General features: G+C 37.2%; 1 protein-coding gene across 2 annotated transcripts in view; it reads left to right on the forward strand.

The window, feature by feature from the left end:
• The window catches only part of STXBP3 (syntaxin binding protein 3), a 54879-nt gene that overhangs the window by 9003 nt on the left and 30121 nt on the right, over window positions 1-15755 (forward strand). For both annotated transcript variants that reach the window (XM_083359434.1, XM_083359435.1), the window contains exons 3-9: window positions 1933-2014; window positions 3630-3706; window positions 4875-4953; window positions 6001-6101; window positions 7837-7985; window positions 9758-9848; window positions 10483-10607. In XM_083359434.1, coding sequence (XP_083215560.1) covers window positions 1933-2014; window positions 3630-3706; window positions 4875-4953; window positions 6001-6101; window positions 7837-7985; window positions 9758-9848; window positions 10483-10607 — 704 coding nt within the window. The remainder of the gene's footprint in view (window positions 1-1932; window positions 2015-3629; window positions 3707-4874; window positions 4954-6000; window positions 6102-7836; window positions 7986-9757; window positions 9849-10482; window positions 10608-15755) is intronic.

The following is a 15755-nucleotide window of genomic DNA, read 5'->3' on the forward strand; positions in this document are numbered from 1 at the left end:
CTCCTCCTCCTCCTCCTCCTCCTCCTCTGAATCGTCCGACCCAACTGCCGAACCCACAGGCTGACCCTGAATCACAATAATCTGTCATAAAATATCACGTCATTTCCCCCCCTCCCCTGGTCACATAACTGCATTTGGGGTGTTTGGCAACCTATTTGTATTGACAACCACTTACCAAGTGCCTGTGATCATGTGATTGCCATTTGCAATATTCTCTGCTGGCTTCCACAGAAAGTCAATTGGAAAACCATTAGAGAAGGTTACGGACAGAGTAACGTTGGATCTGAGGTCCATTTCTCCCAGTGTGCTGAGGGACTTCCTCTCCCTTCCTCTTTCAGGGAGGAATCTTCCTATGAACTAAAAGAACAGACCTCAGATCTGGTGAAAACGTTGAATGCTAGGGAAGGCCAACGTTCTGAGCCTTTCAAAATGTTGGCTTCAGTAGCATTTTTCCCTTAGAATGCTGACATTTGTTAACTTTTTATCTTCCCCTCTGAAGGGGAAAACACTAATGAAGGCCAACATTAATGTTAGTCTTCCTTTCTTGGTGTCCAACTTAGAGGAATTGACCTGAGATCTGGTGCAAATACTAACAAATGCCATCATTCTTATAACTGTTCTCCCCGCTTTGCCTTAAGACCAAGATTCTAGGCTCAGTTGTGGTTATAAATGGAGGGCTATCTATAATTCAAGGCAAAAAAAATGTGAATAGATTATTCAGTATACCAGCTGTTGAATTATTGAAGTGAGATACTTCTACATAGATATCTGAAGGGAAGTCCAGATGCTTAATTTGGAAGAGTGTCAATTCTTTTATAGGAAGTGAAGTAAACAAAGATCTTATAGTTATTATAGATACCAATGCCAAACAAGTACAACATAATTCAATTTATTGTATGGCAAACAGTGTATTTATTTTGTAAATTAAAACATTTTAACCAAACAAATGAAGTATACCTTTAAGACGTATACTCTTTTGAAACAGAACAGCTGGTTTGTACTTAAACAAATAGCTGGATAGCATGGTAAGCCAAATTCTGTCAACCCAGATTTTTTTTTTTGTTCGCTACATGGAATATACAGATTTAATTTTATTCCTTCCATGGTAACAATAGATTTGTGCCTGGAGCCAATCATGACATTGGCTTTTATTTTAAAAACTTTGAATCAGGATTTTTGATACATCACCCAGTCTCATACATGCATGGATCCAAGCATCTAAAATCTGTTTTACCATTGTGTAATATAAAATGAATTAAATTGGCATGGGACTGAGTCTTCTGATTCAATGCCACAGTTGTGAAATTACATTTGGGAGACCTACATGATTCAACTGTACTTGAATTTATTACTTTTTCTTAAGTAACAGAAACTGAATTGGTGCATGTCTGAAGCAAACAGATTCATTAACTTGCTCTTTTGAGACATGAAGTTATATTTTTATAGTGTTTCTTTAATGCAGTCATGTTGCATATACATTTATTTATTAAATTTATATGTTGCACATATTGCTATCAAGTGGTTCTTCAAACACTGTAGATTATGCACTTGTAATTACCGTATATACACTTTCAGAATTAAAGTTTGGTGACATTTTTGTCTGTCCACTAGATATATAGTATATTTGCCCATGATATATGAGTGAAAAATGTAGTACTTGCAACTTGTGCTAATATTGATAGTAGATGTAATGAGCTGTGAGAATAGCCTTGAGGAATACGAAGAAGATCCATCGCCAATGCAATGGTTAGACAATTACAATATTCTGGTATTGTAATCCTGTAATAAACATATTTTTTAATATTTATGACTTTGGTGTCCAAATGATCTCAAGCTGAAAGAATTAACAGTATATTACCAAAGTACCGGTAGTTTGAAGTCTAAGATGGTATCCAATTGTCTGAATTACTGATTTGATTTTTATTTATGAAGATAATTCTTCTAGATGACTTTACTACTAAGCTTCTGTCGTCATGTGGTAAAATGACAGACCTACTTGCGGAAGGGATAACTGGTAAGTACTTGCTAAGCAGAATTAATCATCTTGGCATAGGTTTGCCAGTTAATACATTTGCAAAATAAAAACTGTATTGATGTTTTTTAAATAATTGTATTAAGAATTACAAATAGAAAGAATAAAAGCTAATACAAACTAGAAAAAATATAAAAGAAAGGAAACAATTATTTAAAAAGAGAAGTGCAAAAAGAAAGGAAAAACATAAATAATGTCACTATACCAACAAATAAAACAATTTTAATGGCTCTAAATTCAACATCAACTCTTTTCATCATATCTCATAACAAAATAATCCCAAAATCTTGTCATTCCTTTTTTAATCAGCAAAAATCTAGTAAAATATATACCTAATTGGATATTTTAACCTTGATTGTATAAGCCAAACTTTTATTCCTTCCCTGAATTTTTAAGAACCTTAATTTTAACTTTTTCAGTTAGTCTCACAGCTTGTTTTTGGTTTATCTTTTTTAAAGCCAAAAATCTTTGAAAATTTTATTAGACTTCTTAGTTTATGCAATAAGAAAAGCTTGTCCTCTCCCCATTTTTTTGTCTCTCCTCATAAAATTCTGCAAGATCTTAACTGAACTCTTTTGTAGATACAGTTGGAAAAAGTTATCCAAATCACTTTTTTAGTTTAATAGTTGTATATTTCCTTTAGGGAGTAAAACATCTGTCAGTTTTGTTTCTGTATCTGGTACCTTTCTCCATATCCTTTTCATTGGTTGGTATATTTAAGTCCACCTTGAAATTAATTTCAAAATTACGGTAACTGTTGTAGCTTGTTGTTCTGTAATTTCATTGGCACATGTGCTGTCTATCATATCAAGTAATTTTGCAGACCAGTATTCAAAAATATCTTAAGTATTTTTGCTCTATTTTTAATTTCTTTGTAAACTACAAATTTATTACTCTCTAACTCTCTGATGTCAAATCTTCAAGGTTTTCCATTATCATATTTCTTCTTTAAAAAACTCAAATAATCTCCAATTAGGAGTGATTCTTCTAATAAATTTGAAACAATGTTTCCAAATCCATCTTAATCTGTTGTTAACTTTTCAAGGTCCATATTCTAAGTTTCCTTGCTAGGTAATCAAAAAAATAATATTCTAGAGTTTTTAAAATCATATTTAAACCATATTTCTTCAAGAAGACAACTCACCCGATGAATAACAGTGAGACCTTGTCAATTTGAAAGGCCTTGATTTTTTAAGTATAGTAAAAAAAATCCAAAAAGTATTAAGAAATGAAGCTGAATCGAGCTTTGGGTCTTTAAAAAGGTGAGTTGCAATATAGGATTGATGGAATCCTCAGCTCTCAGCCACTCAATTCATAAACCAGCTGCAAAATAACAGCCCCTGCAGTCTACTCAAAAAGACCTGCTATCTGGAGCCACATAAATTATTTCAATGATTTTTTCCTTTCTCCGGAGAGGTTTCACCAATCCAGCATGCAGCTTCAATTCTTTGTGTGTGTTTGTGTGTGTGTGTGTGTAAAATCTAACAGCTTGTACTTCAGTACATCTTGTATATTATTAGTCCAATACATATGTTACTATTTTAAATTTTGCATGCAAGTGTACTTAGGGTAACTCTCATAATATCTTATTTTGTAGCTGTGGAGAATGTTTACAAAAACCGTGAGCCGGTCCCTCACCTGAAAGCTATTTATCTTATTACACCTACAACAAAGGTTAGTTTCCAAAAGAATAATTCTTCAAGGTTCTTTCTTTTTTAAGTCAAGCCAGAAAATAACACAAGAAACTTGTGGGCAGTTAATTTATTATTGTTATTTTTTGTAATGCAAGGGGAGAGGGTAGTAAACATAGTTCTGTTCAAAGCATATCACAGAGCTTGGTAGCTATTCCCAAGATCTGTCACTTGACTCAAGTCCCATTTACTTTCTATAGAGGGGAATTCTCAGCAGTAACTGGAGATGTCTAGGTTGGATGGACAAGCTTTCCATTTCTTAGCCAAGGGAGCCAGCTTTATTCAAAGACATTTCCGTGGTCATGTGGCCAGCATGGCTATATGCCGAGATGCATGGAACACTGTTATCTTTCCTCTGAAGTAATGCTATTTATTTACTCGCATTTGCATGCTTTTGAACTGCTAGGTGGGCAGGACGCAGTTTACATACTTCTTTCTCCTTGTATGGCATGAACTAAAGCTCTAGAAGGCTTCATTTCTCCATTTTTAATTAACTAGAACAGGTGTGTCAAACTGTCAGCCCACCCCATTTTTAATTAACTAGAACAGGTGTGTCAAACTGTCGGCCCATGTGTCATGGCCAAACCGCCCCCACCCCATTGCCGGCAATGGAAAAAGAGTTGCCATACATTGCGACACGTCATGTGACGTTGTGAGTTTGATAACCCCTGAACTAGAGTTATTAACAGCATCCAAACTTAGTCCTCTGATTAATTTACATTGAGTTGTATTAACACAGGATTTTAAGCTACAATGTTACCACAGCTTGCTTGTGCAAGTACTAGTTGTAAATGTGTTGTCTTTCCCCCTTTTATGTATGCTGGTTTTCCATTTAAATGTTATATCATCCATTGCAAAACATTAAATGTATGCTGTTTTTTCCATCCAAATAATAAAATGAATAATAAACTTATAAATGCATTTCTTTGTTTGCCAGAATTTTTGTGCTCCTTTTTCCCCATCTTCATCCTTACCTTGAAACTCCTTTGCGTAAGGAATAACTTGGATATTCATATCAGACTTATTTTAATAGTTTCTCAACTACCTAACTAGTAGAAAAGATGGATTAGAAGTACATAATTTACTAAAAGTTTTTGCAGATTTGTTCTAAGAGCAAGCAAACAAAAATATTTTTTTTCTTCATGATTCAGTCTGTAGATGGGCTTATAAATGACTTTGCAAGTAAATCATCCAGCAAGTACAAAGCAGCATATGTCTACTTCACTGATTGTAAGTATTTACAGATTGAGAAAATAACTGATCTTCAATTATAGCTGTTGGTGTAGACAAGGCAATGGCATTTTAATATTAAAATTGAGTGGGGAGTGATTAAAATAAGGAGAATTTAACTGTTTGTAGACTGTCAGAGCAGTACCTAGATTATTGGAACTTCATATGACACTGAAGAAATTTGTTTTCAGATTTGCTTTATTTTATTGGGAAAATCTAAAAGCTGCTAGCATGAGTTTGTATGTTAGCTTGGAATTATAGTGGTATGCAGAAGAATTTACTCTTATTTCCTGCAGATGTCTGCTGACTTGGTTAGCTATTTTGATGGAATTCTCTAATGTATAAACAATATTGGCCACATTCTGTTATGATTATGATATGAAATTCCCTGATATTCTAGTGTGAAAATAATTGATTAAATTTTTTAGTCTGCAATTTGGCCTGTTTTTATGTTTAAACTACAGGTAGTCCTTCACTTAGGACCACAAGTGAGCCCGAAATTTTGCTTATAAATCATAAGTCAGGTCACCACATGAGTGGAGTTGATTTTACAGCCATTTTTAGAACAATCATTAAATGTAGTCATTAAGGAAATCATGTAGGCATAAGTTGAAATCTAGCATATTGAATGGGTGTTTTTTGCAAGAAAACGACCGAAAATGTTGTAAAACATGATCAGATGACCAAAGTACACTGCAACCAGTCATAAATACGAGTTAGTTGCTAAGTGCCCAAATGCAATCAGATATTTCAAGAGTAGTATAATGGTTGTAACTTCGACGATAGGTTGTAAATAACTTGTTCTAAGTCCATGATTTCACTCATTAAGCGACTTTTTGTAAATCAAGGACTATTTGTAGCTTGCAACTATGTATGGAATATTTTACATAAACTCAAACTAACCATGGATAAATGCAAGATATTTTCAAGAGATATTTGAGTATTTTCAACTTACAGGGTGAGGCTTGTAAAGTCATTTTGTGTAGTCCTGCATTTTACTTGTTGCAGAAAAAAATTTGAGAACATGTAACATATTTCCTCTTTTAGTTTGTGATGACAAACTTTTCAATAAAATGAAGTCATCTTGTTCAAAAGCTATCAGAAGATGCAAAGAAATTAATATTAACTTCATCCCTAATGAATCTCAGGTAAACCTAATATTGTAATTCTTTATTTTATCTTTAAATATTATATCATCCACTGCAAAACATTAAATGTAACTAAATTACCGTAATTGCTTTGAGGTGAGACTATATCTTTACAAGACTAGAATAAGTTCTACAAAAAAGAAAGTAATGTAACATGTAAAGTATATGAAGCTACTAAAATCACATTTTTAGATCTATTTTTCTTCATAAAAAATAAACACATTTTAGAATTGTTCAATACGGTACTAATTATATGTCTAAATATAATAAATGGTTTTCTTATGTTCTTTTTATTAAGATCACAAGGAGGAAGCATTGTATAGACATCGTCTCTCTTCCCTGGCCCGCTCCCAATTTTTCATTAGCGAAAAAAATGGATAATTAGGGATTGGTATATATATTTACATAGTGGTAGAAACAATTATTTCACTGAGCTTATTTTCAAGGTCAGCTGTATCATATTGCAGCCTTAACATGCATTTTGTTTACCAAAAAACCTTACAGAGTTTTTATGCCTCTATGTTTTTTTAAAACACTTGAACTGCAAGAGTGGTTTTTAATTGGCATATGTATTTTTTAAAATTTACTATTTGTCTATACTTATTCCAAAGAATTCAAAGTATTATATTGCTGTACTTGCCCACCTATTTTGTTCTCACAGCAATTTTTGAGTTGCAAGAGAGTGATTTACCTGCTATTAACTTGTGAGAGGTTTCCCAGTGAATGGAATTTTAAAATCCTGATTTTAGTATATGTTTCAACTACTAAACTCAAAATGCAATCAGAATACCTTATTTCAATGCCCAGAGGCACTTAGAGTCTTGATTGGGAAGAACAAACTATGATTCAACCTTAAGAAGATTCAGTGGTTGTGGACTTTGAGACTGCAGGGCATCTTGGGTTCATAGCTCTTGCTTGAGGAGGAGATGGCAAACATGGCCGGGAGAGTCTTGGCTCAAATTCACCTTTTGCATCACTTGCGCTCATTCTTGAATGAGAAGGCTTAGCTCATGTTCATTCATGCTTTAGTAACTTCCTAATTGCATTACTGTAGTGACCTCTACAGAGGGCTGCCCTTGAAAAGTGTTCAGAAACTCCACCTATTCAAAATGTAGGAGTGCATGCAGTCTTGGGTGCATCAAGTCTTACCCATGTGACCTCACTGCTGAAGTGATGGCTCCCAGTATGCTTCTCAATTCAAGGTGCTGGTTATGACCTTTACAGTCCTGGATGGCATGGGGCCAGATTACTTGTCTGTCTCCAGTGGTCTTAGCTGTCATGTCAGATCTAAAAGGTAGCCATACTCTGGCTCTTTCTCTGAAATAGTCATCTAATGGGCCCCAGAAAATGTGCTTCCTTTGTCACAGTGCCTTTCTCCATGAAATCTATATGGTCCTGATCCTATTGGCTTTCCATAAGACCTGGCTTTTTCCCCTCAGGTACCAGTATATTAGTAGACCGTAAGATGTATATTTTGGCATTGTGAGTTCTTATTAGTTTGGGACCATTTGTCAGCCATGTAGACTTTTCTTAGAAGTATCCGTAATAGAGGCTACATTAGTTTATCTTGCTCCTGTACCTTTGACCTACGGTATATTTTTCCTATACATCTGACTTATATTTTTCCCTGTATATTTGACATATATTTCTCCTGTATGTTTGACATATATTTCTCTGATACTTTTGACACCGTATAGACATAACAGGCTATAAACAAAACTGTTTCTTCACCTAGGTATTTACTCTTGATGTCCCAAATGCATTCTACCGCTGTTATAGTCCCAACATAGAGAAAACAAACGATAATGTAATGGAGCAAATTGCTGAGCAAATTGTTACCCTATGTGCTACTCTAGAAGAAAATCCAGGGGTCAGATATAAAGGGTAAGCCTGGAAACACTGTTTTTATACCATTGTGGGTTTATTGAGGGTTATATTAGCTTAATAGAAATGGAATTCCATGCCTAAGCAATTTGGAAGTTAAGTATATAATTCTGGAATGTGAAAAGGGATCTTAAATTTGTTTATGTATTTGTTACACTTCCATGCCACTGCTATCAAAATCCATTGAATGTGCAGGAGAGTGAGTTCTGTTGTCAAGTTATGGTGTAAGTCAGGGGTAGGCAACCTTGGCTTTTTTATGACTCGTGGACTTCAACTCCCAGAATTCCTGAGCCAGCATGGCTCAGCTTGGAAACCTTTCCCTTTCCCCTCAGCATGGCTGGCTCAGGAATTCTGGGAGTTGAAGTCCACGAGTCATAAAAGAGCCAAGGTTGCCTAGCCCTGGTGTAAGTTAAAGGCTTTTTTTTGTCTGTCAGGAAATACAGGACTAGTTAGGGACAGAGAGAGTTTTGTACCAAAAGCAGAATTTTGGGTGGGATTGTTAATTCAGAATTTCAGATTTCCTAGTGGCACCTTATCACTTCTTGACATTTTTTGTTTTCCAAGTTGTGAAGTTTAGTCTAGAAAAATGTGCCAGCAGTAAACAGCCACACATAAATAGCAGAGGAGTTGATATTTACTAGTAGTTCTCAACTTGCGACCGCTTGTTCAGTGACCATTCAAAATTATTATAGCACTGAACAAGGGAGTTATGACCCCAGCTTGAAGTTACAGCCATTGCAGCACTTGCATGGTAATGTGATCAAAATTCAGGCACTTGGCAGTGCGCCTGCCCTTGTGACTGCAGGGGCGCCTGCAACTTCTCCATGCTTATCTGCCTCCCATCTAAGCCATCCTGCACAGTGGTATTAAGCAGTATCCGCAGCTCCAATTGTCCCTGCTGCCCAGTTGACCTTCACCACCTCAAGCCATTCTCCCAGCCGCTGACCCTTTCCCTCTGCAAGGGAGAGTTCCTTTCCCTCTGCAGACAGGCTTCCTTTTCACTTTGCACCAGGCATTTTCTTACCTTTTGCCAGTAGACATCCCTTTCTTCTGCAAGCCATTAGAAACCTTTTGATCTTCCCCGGGTTTTGCAAAAATGGGATGGGTGGCTTGGAGAACCACCTGAGGCCTTGTCTTGTGTTGCATGAAAAGCCTCATTCCCCATTTTGCATGTGCTCCTTTTCTTCTGCACATTGTGAGGGCTTACAGATAAAATGGGATGCTTCCTAGCAGAAGGTCAGTAAACCGTCCTACAGGTGGAAAGGAAAGCTTGCTTGAAGAACAGCTCAGCTGAAATTGCCACCTCTAGTGCTACTCTGTAGAGTGGCCAAAATAACATAGATGGGGGGGAGGGAGTGCTCCTTGCTCGGGACTGTTTCCACTTGACAACCCAGGAGATAGCTTGCAAATCATAATTGGGCATGCTGGGATTGCAGTTATTGAACAAGGCAGCCATGGGGTGCCTTACTACAATGATTTATGATCGTAATTCCAGGCTCAATTGTGTTCATAAGTTAAGGGCTACCTGTAGTTTTCCCCAACTGTTACCTTTCAGATAAAGTGGTACACACTTCCTAATTACACTTTAAATTCGAATAGGACTAATCTGTACAATTGTCTTTGGTTTAAAGCAATTTCCAGTGCATAATTATGTAGCATTTTGAATTTCTGCAGAGCAAATTCTAACAAGTGTGTGAATGCTCTTTCAGAGATTCATTAATGGCCTAATGTTGTTAAAGAGAAATACTTTCATTTTTCTTTCTTTCTTTCAGTAAACCTTTGGATAATGCCAACAGGCTTGCCCAGCTAATCGAGAAAAAGCTTGAAAACTATTTTAAAATTGATGAGCGAGGTCAAGTAAAGGTAGAGTGAAAGCTCGGTTTTCTCTCAAGCAATAATAAACAGCTTCTTTCAAATCTTTTGGAAGTATAGCTGCGGACGAAAAAATGTTATTACCGTAGCGGTTTTTATTGAATGGTTTTGCAATATACTCTTAGAAAGTTTTTGCTTTTTTATCAATGGAATATGAAATTGTACTCATGGCTAATAAGCTGCAAAAAGAAAAACAAAAGCAACCAGTGGAAAAGAAAATAAACCATAATTGCACTGTTAAGACCATGTAATTTCTGTATATTACTGCAGTTTCAATAAAAAATTGACTAGGGGATAGCACTATGCTTTCACTGAAAGAACACACAAGTGTTCTTCACAAAGAATGGAATGGAGAATCAAATCCTCTTCTCTTTGTATATTATTTTCATTAATACATTGTGGATGGTAAAGGAACATTTTGGTTTTGCTATATCATGTCTTCCTAACATTAGTTTCCATTGCTTTCATTTCTAGAGTCTGCTTTCTCTTTCTTTGGGACAGCTACAGTATATAGGGAAGAGGTTAATAGTTTTAGAGACAATTATACATTAAATTTTAATCAGCTTTCTGTTCCTCTTTTTTCTGATTGCCAAAAAGTTATGTCAGGGTTTCTTTCTTTTTTTAGGGCAAAACTAATTCCCAGCTGTTAATAATTGATCGTGGGTTTGACTCTGTGTCTACTGTGCTTCATGAGCTCACTTTTCAGGCAATGGCTTATGATCTGCTACCAATTGAAAATGATACATACAAGCAAGTACAATTTTGTTTTGATCTTTATATACTAATGATAGATTTATAGCTTCAAACTGCAATAGCTTAAAGATGCATAAGTAAACATACAATTTTATATTCAAACTCTCTTTGTCTCCCTTTATTGTCTGAATAATATCCCAAGAAGTAAAATGCTTTGTAGTGCATTCTGACTTTTTTTTTTGTCTTTCAAAAAGAGGGGCTGGGGAGATTCTGGCATGCTACATAGGGTTACAAAATCCCCAGTCCTGTGGAAACTTCACAGTTCTCTCATTTAAAGAGCCACAAACCTATGGTTGGTTGTGCACTGGAGGCAACAGAAAGTCTTCTGCCTATATCGTGAGAGAATGTTGTGTGAACAATCTGCCACAATCTGAGCGTCTAAATCCTGCTGAGGTTAAGGTTAAGCCTTAGAATAGTCAGCTCCCTTAAAGCAGACAGTTTGAGTCATATGGAAAACATTGAAACAAGGAAAGATGCCAACGAAGGAAAACCATTGTTCTTTAGAAGTCCATTGTTACCTTCTCTAGTTTGCCAAAAACCATCCAGCAGTCTATATTTTATGAACAGATGAGACAAAGTGGCATCCTGGGCTTTAAAGTGAATGTTATGTTTGAAAAATACAAGATACTGTATTCTAACAAAATAACTACATCACAAATATGAAGCATGGTAGAGGGAGTATCATAGTTTGAGGCTGTTTTACCGTCTTAGAATGTAGTTGTCTCCTAATCATTGAGGATATAGTGCAGGCATGTCAAACTGCGAGCCAGATGCATCATATTAAAACCGCGCCTACCCCATTGCCCCCTTTTTTCTTCAGTTCACCTCCAGCTCCGAGCTGCTTCTAGAAGCGCCAATCAGCTGGAGCCCTGCCGGCTCCTGGTGCTTCTGCCGAGCCCAGACAGTCCTGCAGCTGCAGCTCCTCTCCCTCAGGCTTGAGTCACTTCGGCTCATTTCCGTCCCCTGCTATACTTGGCTAGCAGTCACGTACCACCTGCCACATGGCAAAGTACCACAGGTGGTACACATACCACCGGTTGAAAAGCCCTGCAGTAAAGTACACTATTTTGTATTGTTTGTTTAACCAGGATCTCATTAGAAAATTAAACAAAACTCAGATCACATCGTAGGTCACAGTATTATCATTATATTATAGATATTATATCTATATATAATAGATACTTCTAAAGAGTTTTTCTCATCACCATATCGTTAAGCATGCGGGATTTATTTCTGAGTGTGTGTGTCTGTATGTATATGTATATGTATATGTTTATATATATATGTGTATATATATATATATATATATATATATATATATGTGTAAATTACTAACAAAGAATTAAAGGGAAACTGAGATGCATTTCTGACTTATTAGTCGTCATCAGCCAGCCATACCCTTCTGAGATTCGAACCATGGGCTGATTGCATATGAGGCAGTGTTATTTGCCTCTAAGCCACAAGGTCTCTCTCGCTCTGTTAGCTTTTTTTCTGCAAGGGAAGATATGTTTCAAATGTTAACTCTTTAGATTACCTTGCTAGGCCCCAAACATGGGGCAAATCTTTATTTCCTGTTTTCAGCCTATCTTGAAGGCTATCGAACAGGCAGTAGTCACACCGGACAATTCCTATATTTGTGTAAATTACTAACAAAGAATTAAAGGGAAACTGAGATGCATTTCTGACTTATTAGTCGTCATCAGCCAGCCATACCCTTCTGAGATTCGAACCATGGGCTGATTGCATATGAGGCAGTGTTATTTGCCTCTAAGCCACAAGGTCTCTCTCGCTCTGTTAGCTTTTTTTCTGCAAGGGAAGATATGTTTCAAATGTTAACTCTTTAGATTACCTTGTTAGGCCCCAAACATGGGGCAAATCTTTATTTCCTGTTTTCAGCCTATCTTGAAGGCTATCGAACAGGCAGTAGTCACACCGGACAATTCCTATATTTGTGTAAATTACTAACAAAGAATTAAAGGGAAACTGAGATGCATTTCTGACTTATTAGTCGTCATCAGCCAGCCATACCCTTCTGAGATTCGAACCATGGGCTGATTGCATATGAGGCAGTGTTATTTGCCTCTAAGCCACAAGGTCTCTCTCGCTCTGTTAGCTTTTTTTCTGCAAGGGAAGATATGTTTCAAATGTTAACTCTTTAGATTACCTTGCTAGGCCCCAAACATGGGGCAAATCTTTATTTCCTGTTTTCAGCCTATCTTGAAGGCTATCGAACAGGCAGTAGTCACACCGGACAATTCCTATATTTGTGTAAATTACTAACAAAGAATTAAAGGGAAACTGAGATGCATTTCTGACTTATTAGTCGTCATCAGCCAGCCATACCCTTCTGAGATTCGAACCATGGGCTGATTGCATATGAGGCAGTGTTATTTGCCTCTAAGCCACAAGGTCTCTCTCGCTCTGTTAGCTTTTTTTCTGCAAGGGAAGATATGTTTCAAATGTTAACTCTTTAGATTACCTTGCTAGGCCCCAAACATGGGGCAAATCTTTATTTCCTGTTTTCAGCCTATCTTGAAGGCTATCGAACAGGCAGTAGTCACACCGGACAATTCCTATATTTGTGTAAATTACTAACAAAGAATTAAAGGGAAACTGAGATGCATTTCTGACTTATTAGTCGTCATCAGCCAGCCATACCCTTCTGAGATTCGAACCATGGGCTGATTGCATATGAGGCAGTGTTATTTGCCTCTAAGCCACAAGGTCTCTCTCGCTCTGTTAGCTTTTTTTCTGCAAGGGAAGATATGTTTCAAATGTTAACTCTTTAGATTACCTTGCTAGGCCCCAAACATGGGGCAAATCTTTATTTCCTGTTTTCAGCCTATCTTGAAGGCTATCGAACAGGCAGTAGTCACACCGGACAATTCCTATATTTGTGTAAATTACTAACAAAGAATTAAAGGGAAACTGAGATGCATTTCTGACTTATTAGTCGTCATCAGCCAGCCATACCCTTCTGAGATTCGAACCATGGGCTGATTGCATATGAGGCAGTGTTATTTGCCTCTAAGCCACAAGGTCTCTCTCGCTCTGTTAGCTTTTTTTCTGCAAGGGAAGATATGTTTCAAATGTTAACTCTTTAGATTACCTTGCTAGGCCCCAAACATGGGGCAAATCTTTATTTCCTGTTTTCAGCCTATCTTGAAGGCTATCGAACAGGCAGTAGTCACACCGGACAATTCCTATATTTGTGTAAATTACTAACAAAGAATTAAAGGGAAACTGAGATGCATTTCTGACTTATTAGTCGTCATCAGCCAGCCATACCCTTCTGAGATTCGAACCATGGGCTGATTGCATATGAGGCAGTGTTATTTGCCTCTAAGCCACAAGGTCTCTCTCGCTCTGTTAGCTTTTTTTCTGCAAGGGAAGATATGTTTCAAATGTTAACTCTTTAGATTACCTTGCTAGGCCCCAAACATGGGGCAAATCTTTATTTCCTGTTTTCAGCCTATCTTGAAGGCTATCGAACAGGCAGTAGTCACACCGGACAATTCCTATATTTGTGTAAATTACTAACAAAGAATTAAAGGGAAACTGAGATGCATTTCTGACTTATTAGTCGTCATCAGCCAGCCATACCCTTCTGAGATTCGAACCATGGGCTGATTGCATATGAGGCAGTGTTATTTGCCTCTAAGCCACAAGGTCTCTCTCGCTCTGTTAGCTTTTTTTCTGCAAGGGAAGATATGTTTCAAATGTTAACTCTTTAGATTACCTTGCTAGGCCCCAAACATGGGGCAAATCTTTATTTCCTGTTTTCAGCCTATCTTGAAGGCTATCGAACAGGCAGTAGTCACACCGGACAATTCCTATATTTGTGTAAATTACTAACAAAGAATTAAAGGGAAACTGAGATGCATTTCTGACTTATTAGTCGTCATCAGCCAGCCATACCCTTCTGAGATTCGAACCATGGGCTGATTGCATATGAGGCAGTGTTATTTGCCTCTAAGCCACAAGGTCTCTCTCGCTCTGTTAGCTTTTTTTCTGCAAGGGAAGATATGTTTCAAATGTTAACTCTTTAGATTACCTTGCTAGGCCCCAAACATGGGGCAAATCTTTATTTCCTGTTTTCAGCCTATCTTGAAGGCTATCGAACAGGCAGTAGTCACACCGGACAATTCCTATATTTGTGTAAATTACTAACAAAGAATTAAAGGGAAACTGAGATGCATTTCTGACTTATTAGTCGTCATCAGCCAGCCATACCCTTCTGAGATTCGAACCATGGGCTGATTGCATATGAGGCAGTGTTATTTGCCTCTAAGCCACAAGGTCTCTCTCGCTCTGTTAGCTTTTTTTTCTGCAAGGGAAGATATGTTTCAAATGTTAACTCTTTAGATTACCTTGCTAGGCCCCAAACATGGGGCAAATCTTTATTTCCTGTTTTCAGCCTATCTTGAAGGCTATCGAACAGGCAGTAGTCACACCGGACAATTCCTATATTTGTGTAAATTACTAACAAAGAATTAAAGGGAAACTGAGATGCATTTCTGACTTATTAGTCGTCATCAGCCAGCCATACCCTTCTGAGATTCGAACCATGGGCTGATTGCATATGAGGCAGTGTTATTTGCCTCTAAGCCACAAGGTCTCTCTCGCTCTGTTAGCTTTTTTTTCTGCAAGGGAAGATATGTTTCAAATGTTAACTCTTTAGATTACCTTGCTAGGCCCCAAACATGGGGCAAATCTTTATTTCCTGTTTTCAGCCTATCTTGAAGGCTATCGAACAGGCAGTAGTCACACCGGACAATTCCTATATTTGTGTAAATTACTAACAAAGAATTAAAGGGAAACTGAGATGCATTTCTGACTTATTAGTCGTCATCAGCCAGCCATACCCTTCTGAGATTCGAACCATGGGCTGATTGCATATGAGGCAGTGTTATTTGCCTCTAAGCCACAAGGTCTCTCTCGCTCTGTTAGCTTTTTTTCTGCAAGGGAAGATATGTTTCAAATGTTAACTCTTTAGATTACCTTGCTAGGCCCCAAACATGGGGCAAATCTTTATTTCCTGTTTTCAGCCTATCTTGAAGGCTATCGAACAGGCAGTAGTCACACCGGACAATTCCTATATTTGTGTAAATTACTAACAAAGAATTAAAGGGAAACTGAGATGCA

Source organism: Vipera ursinii (assembly GCF_947247035.1).
Source record: "Vipera ursinii genome assembly, chromosome: 3".
Classification (NCBI taxonomy): domain Eukaryota; kingdom Metazoa; phylum Chordata; class Lepidosauria; order Squamata; family Viperidae; genus Vipera; species Vipera ursinii.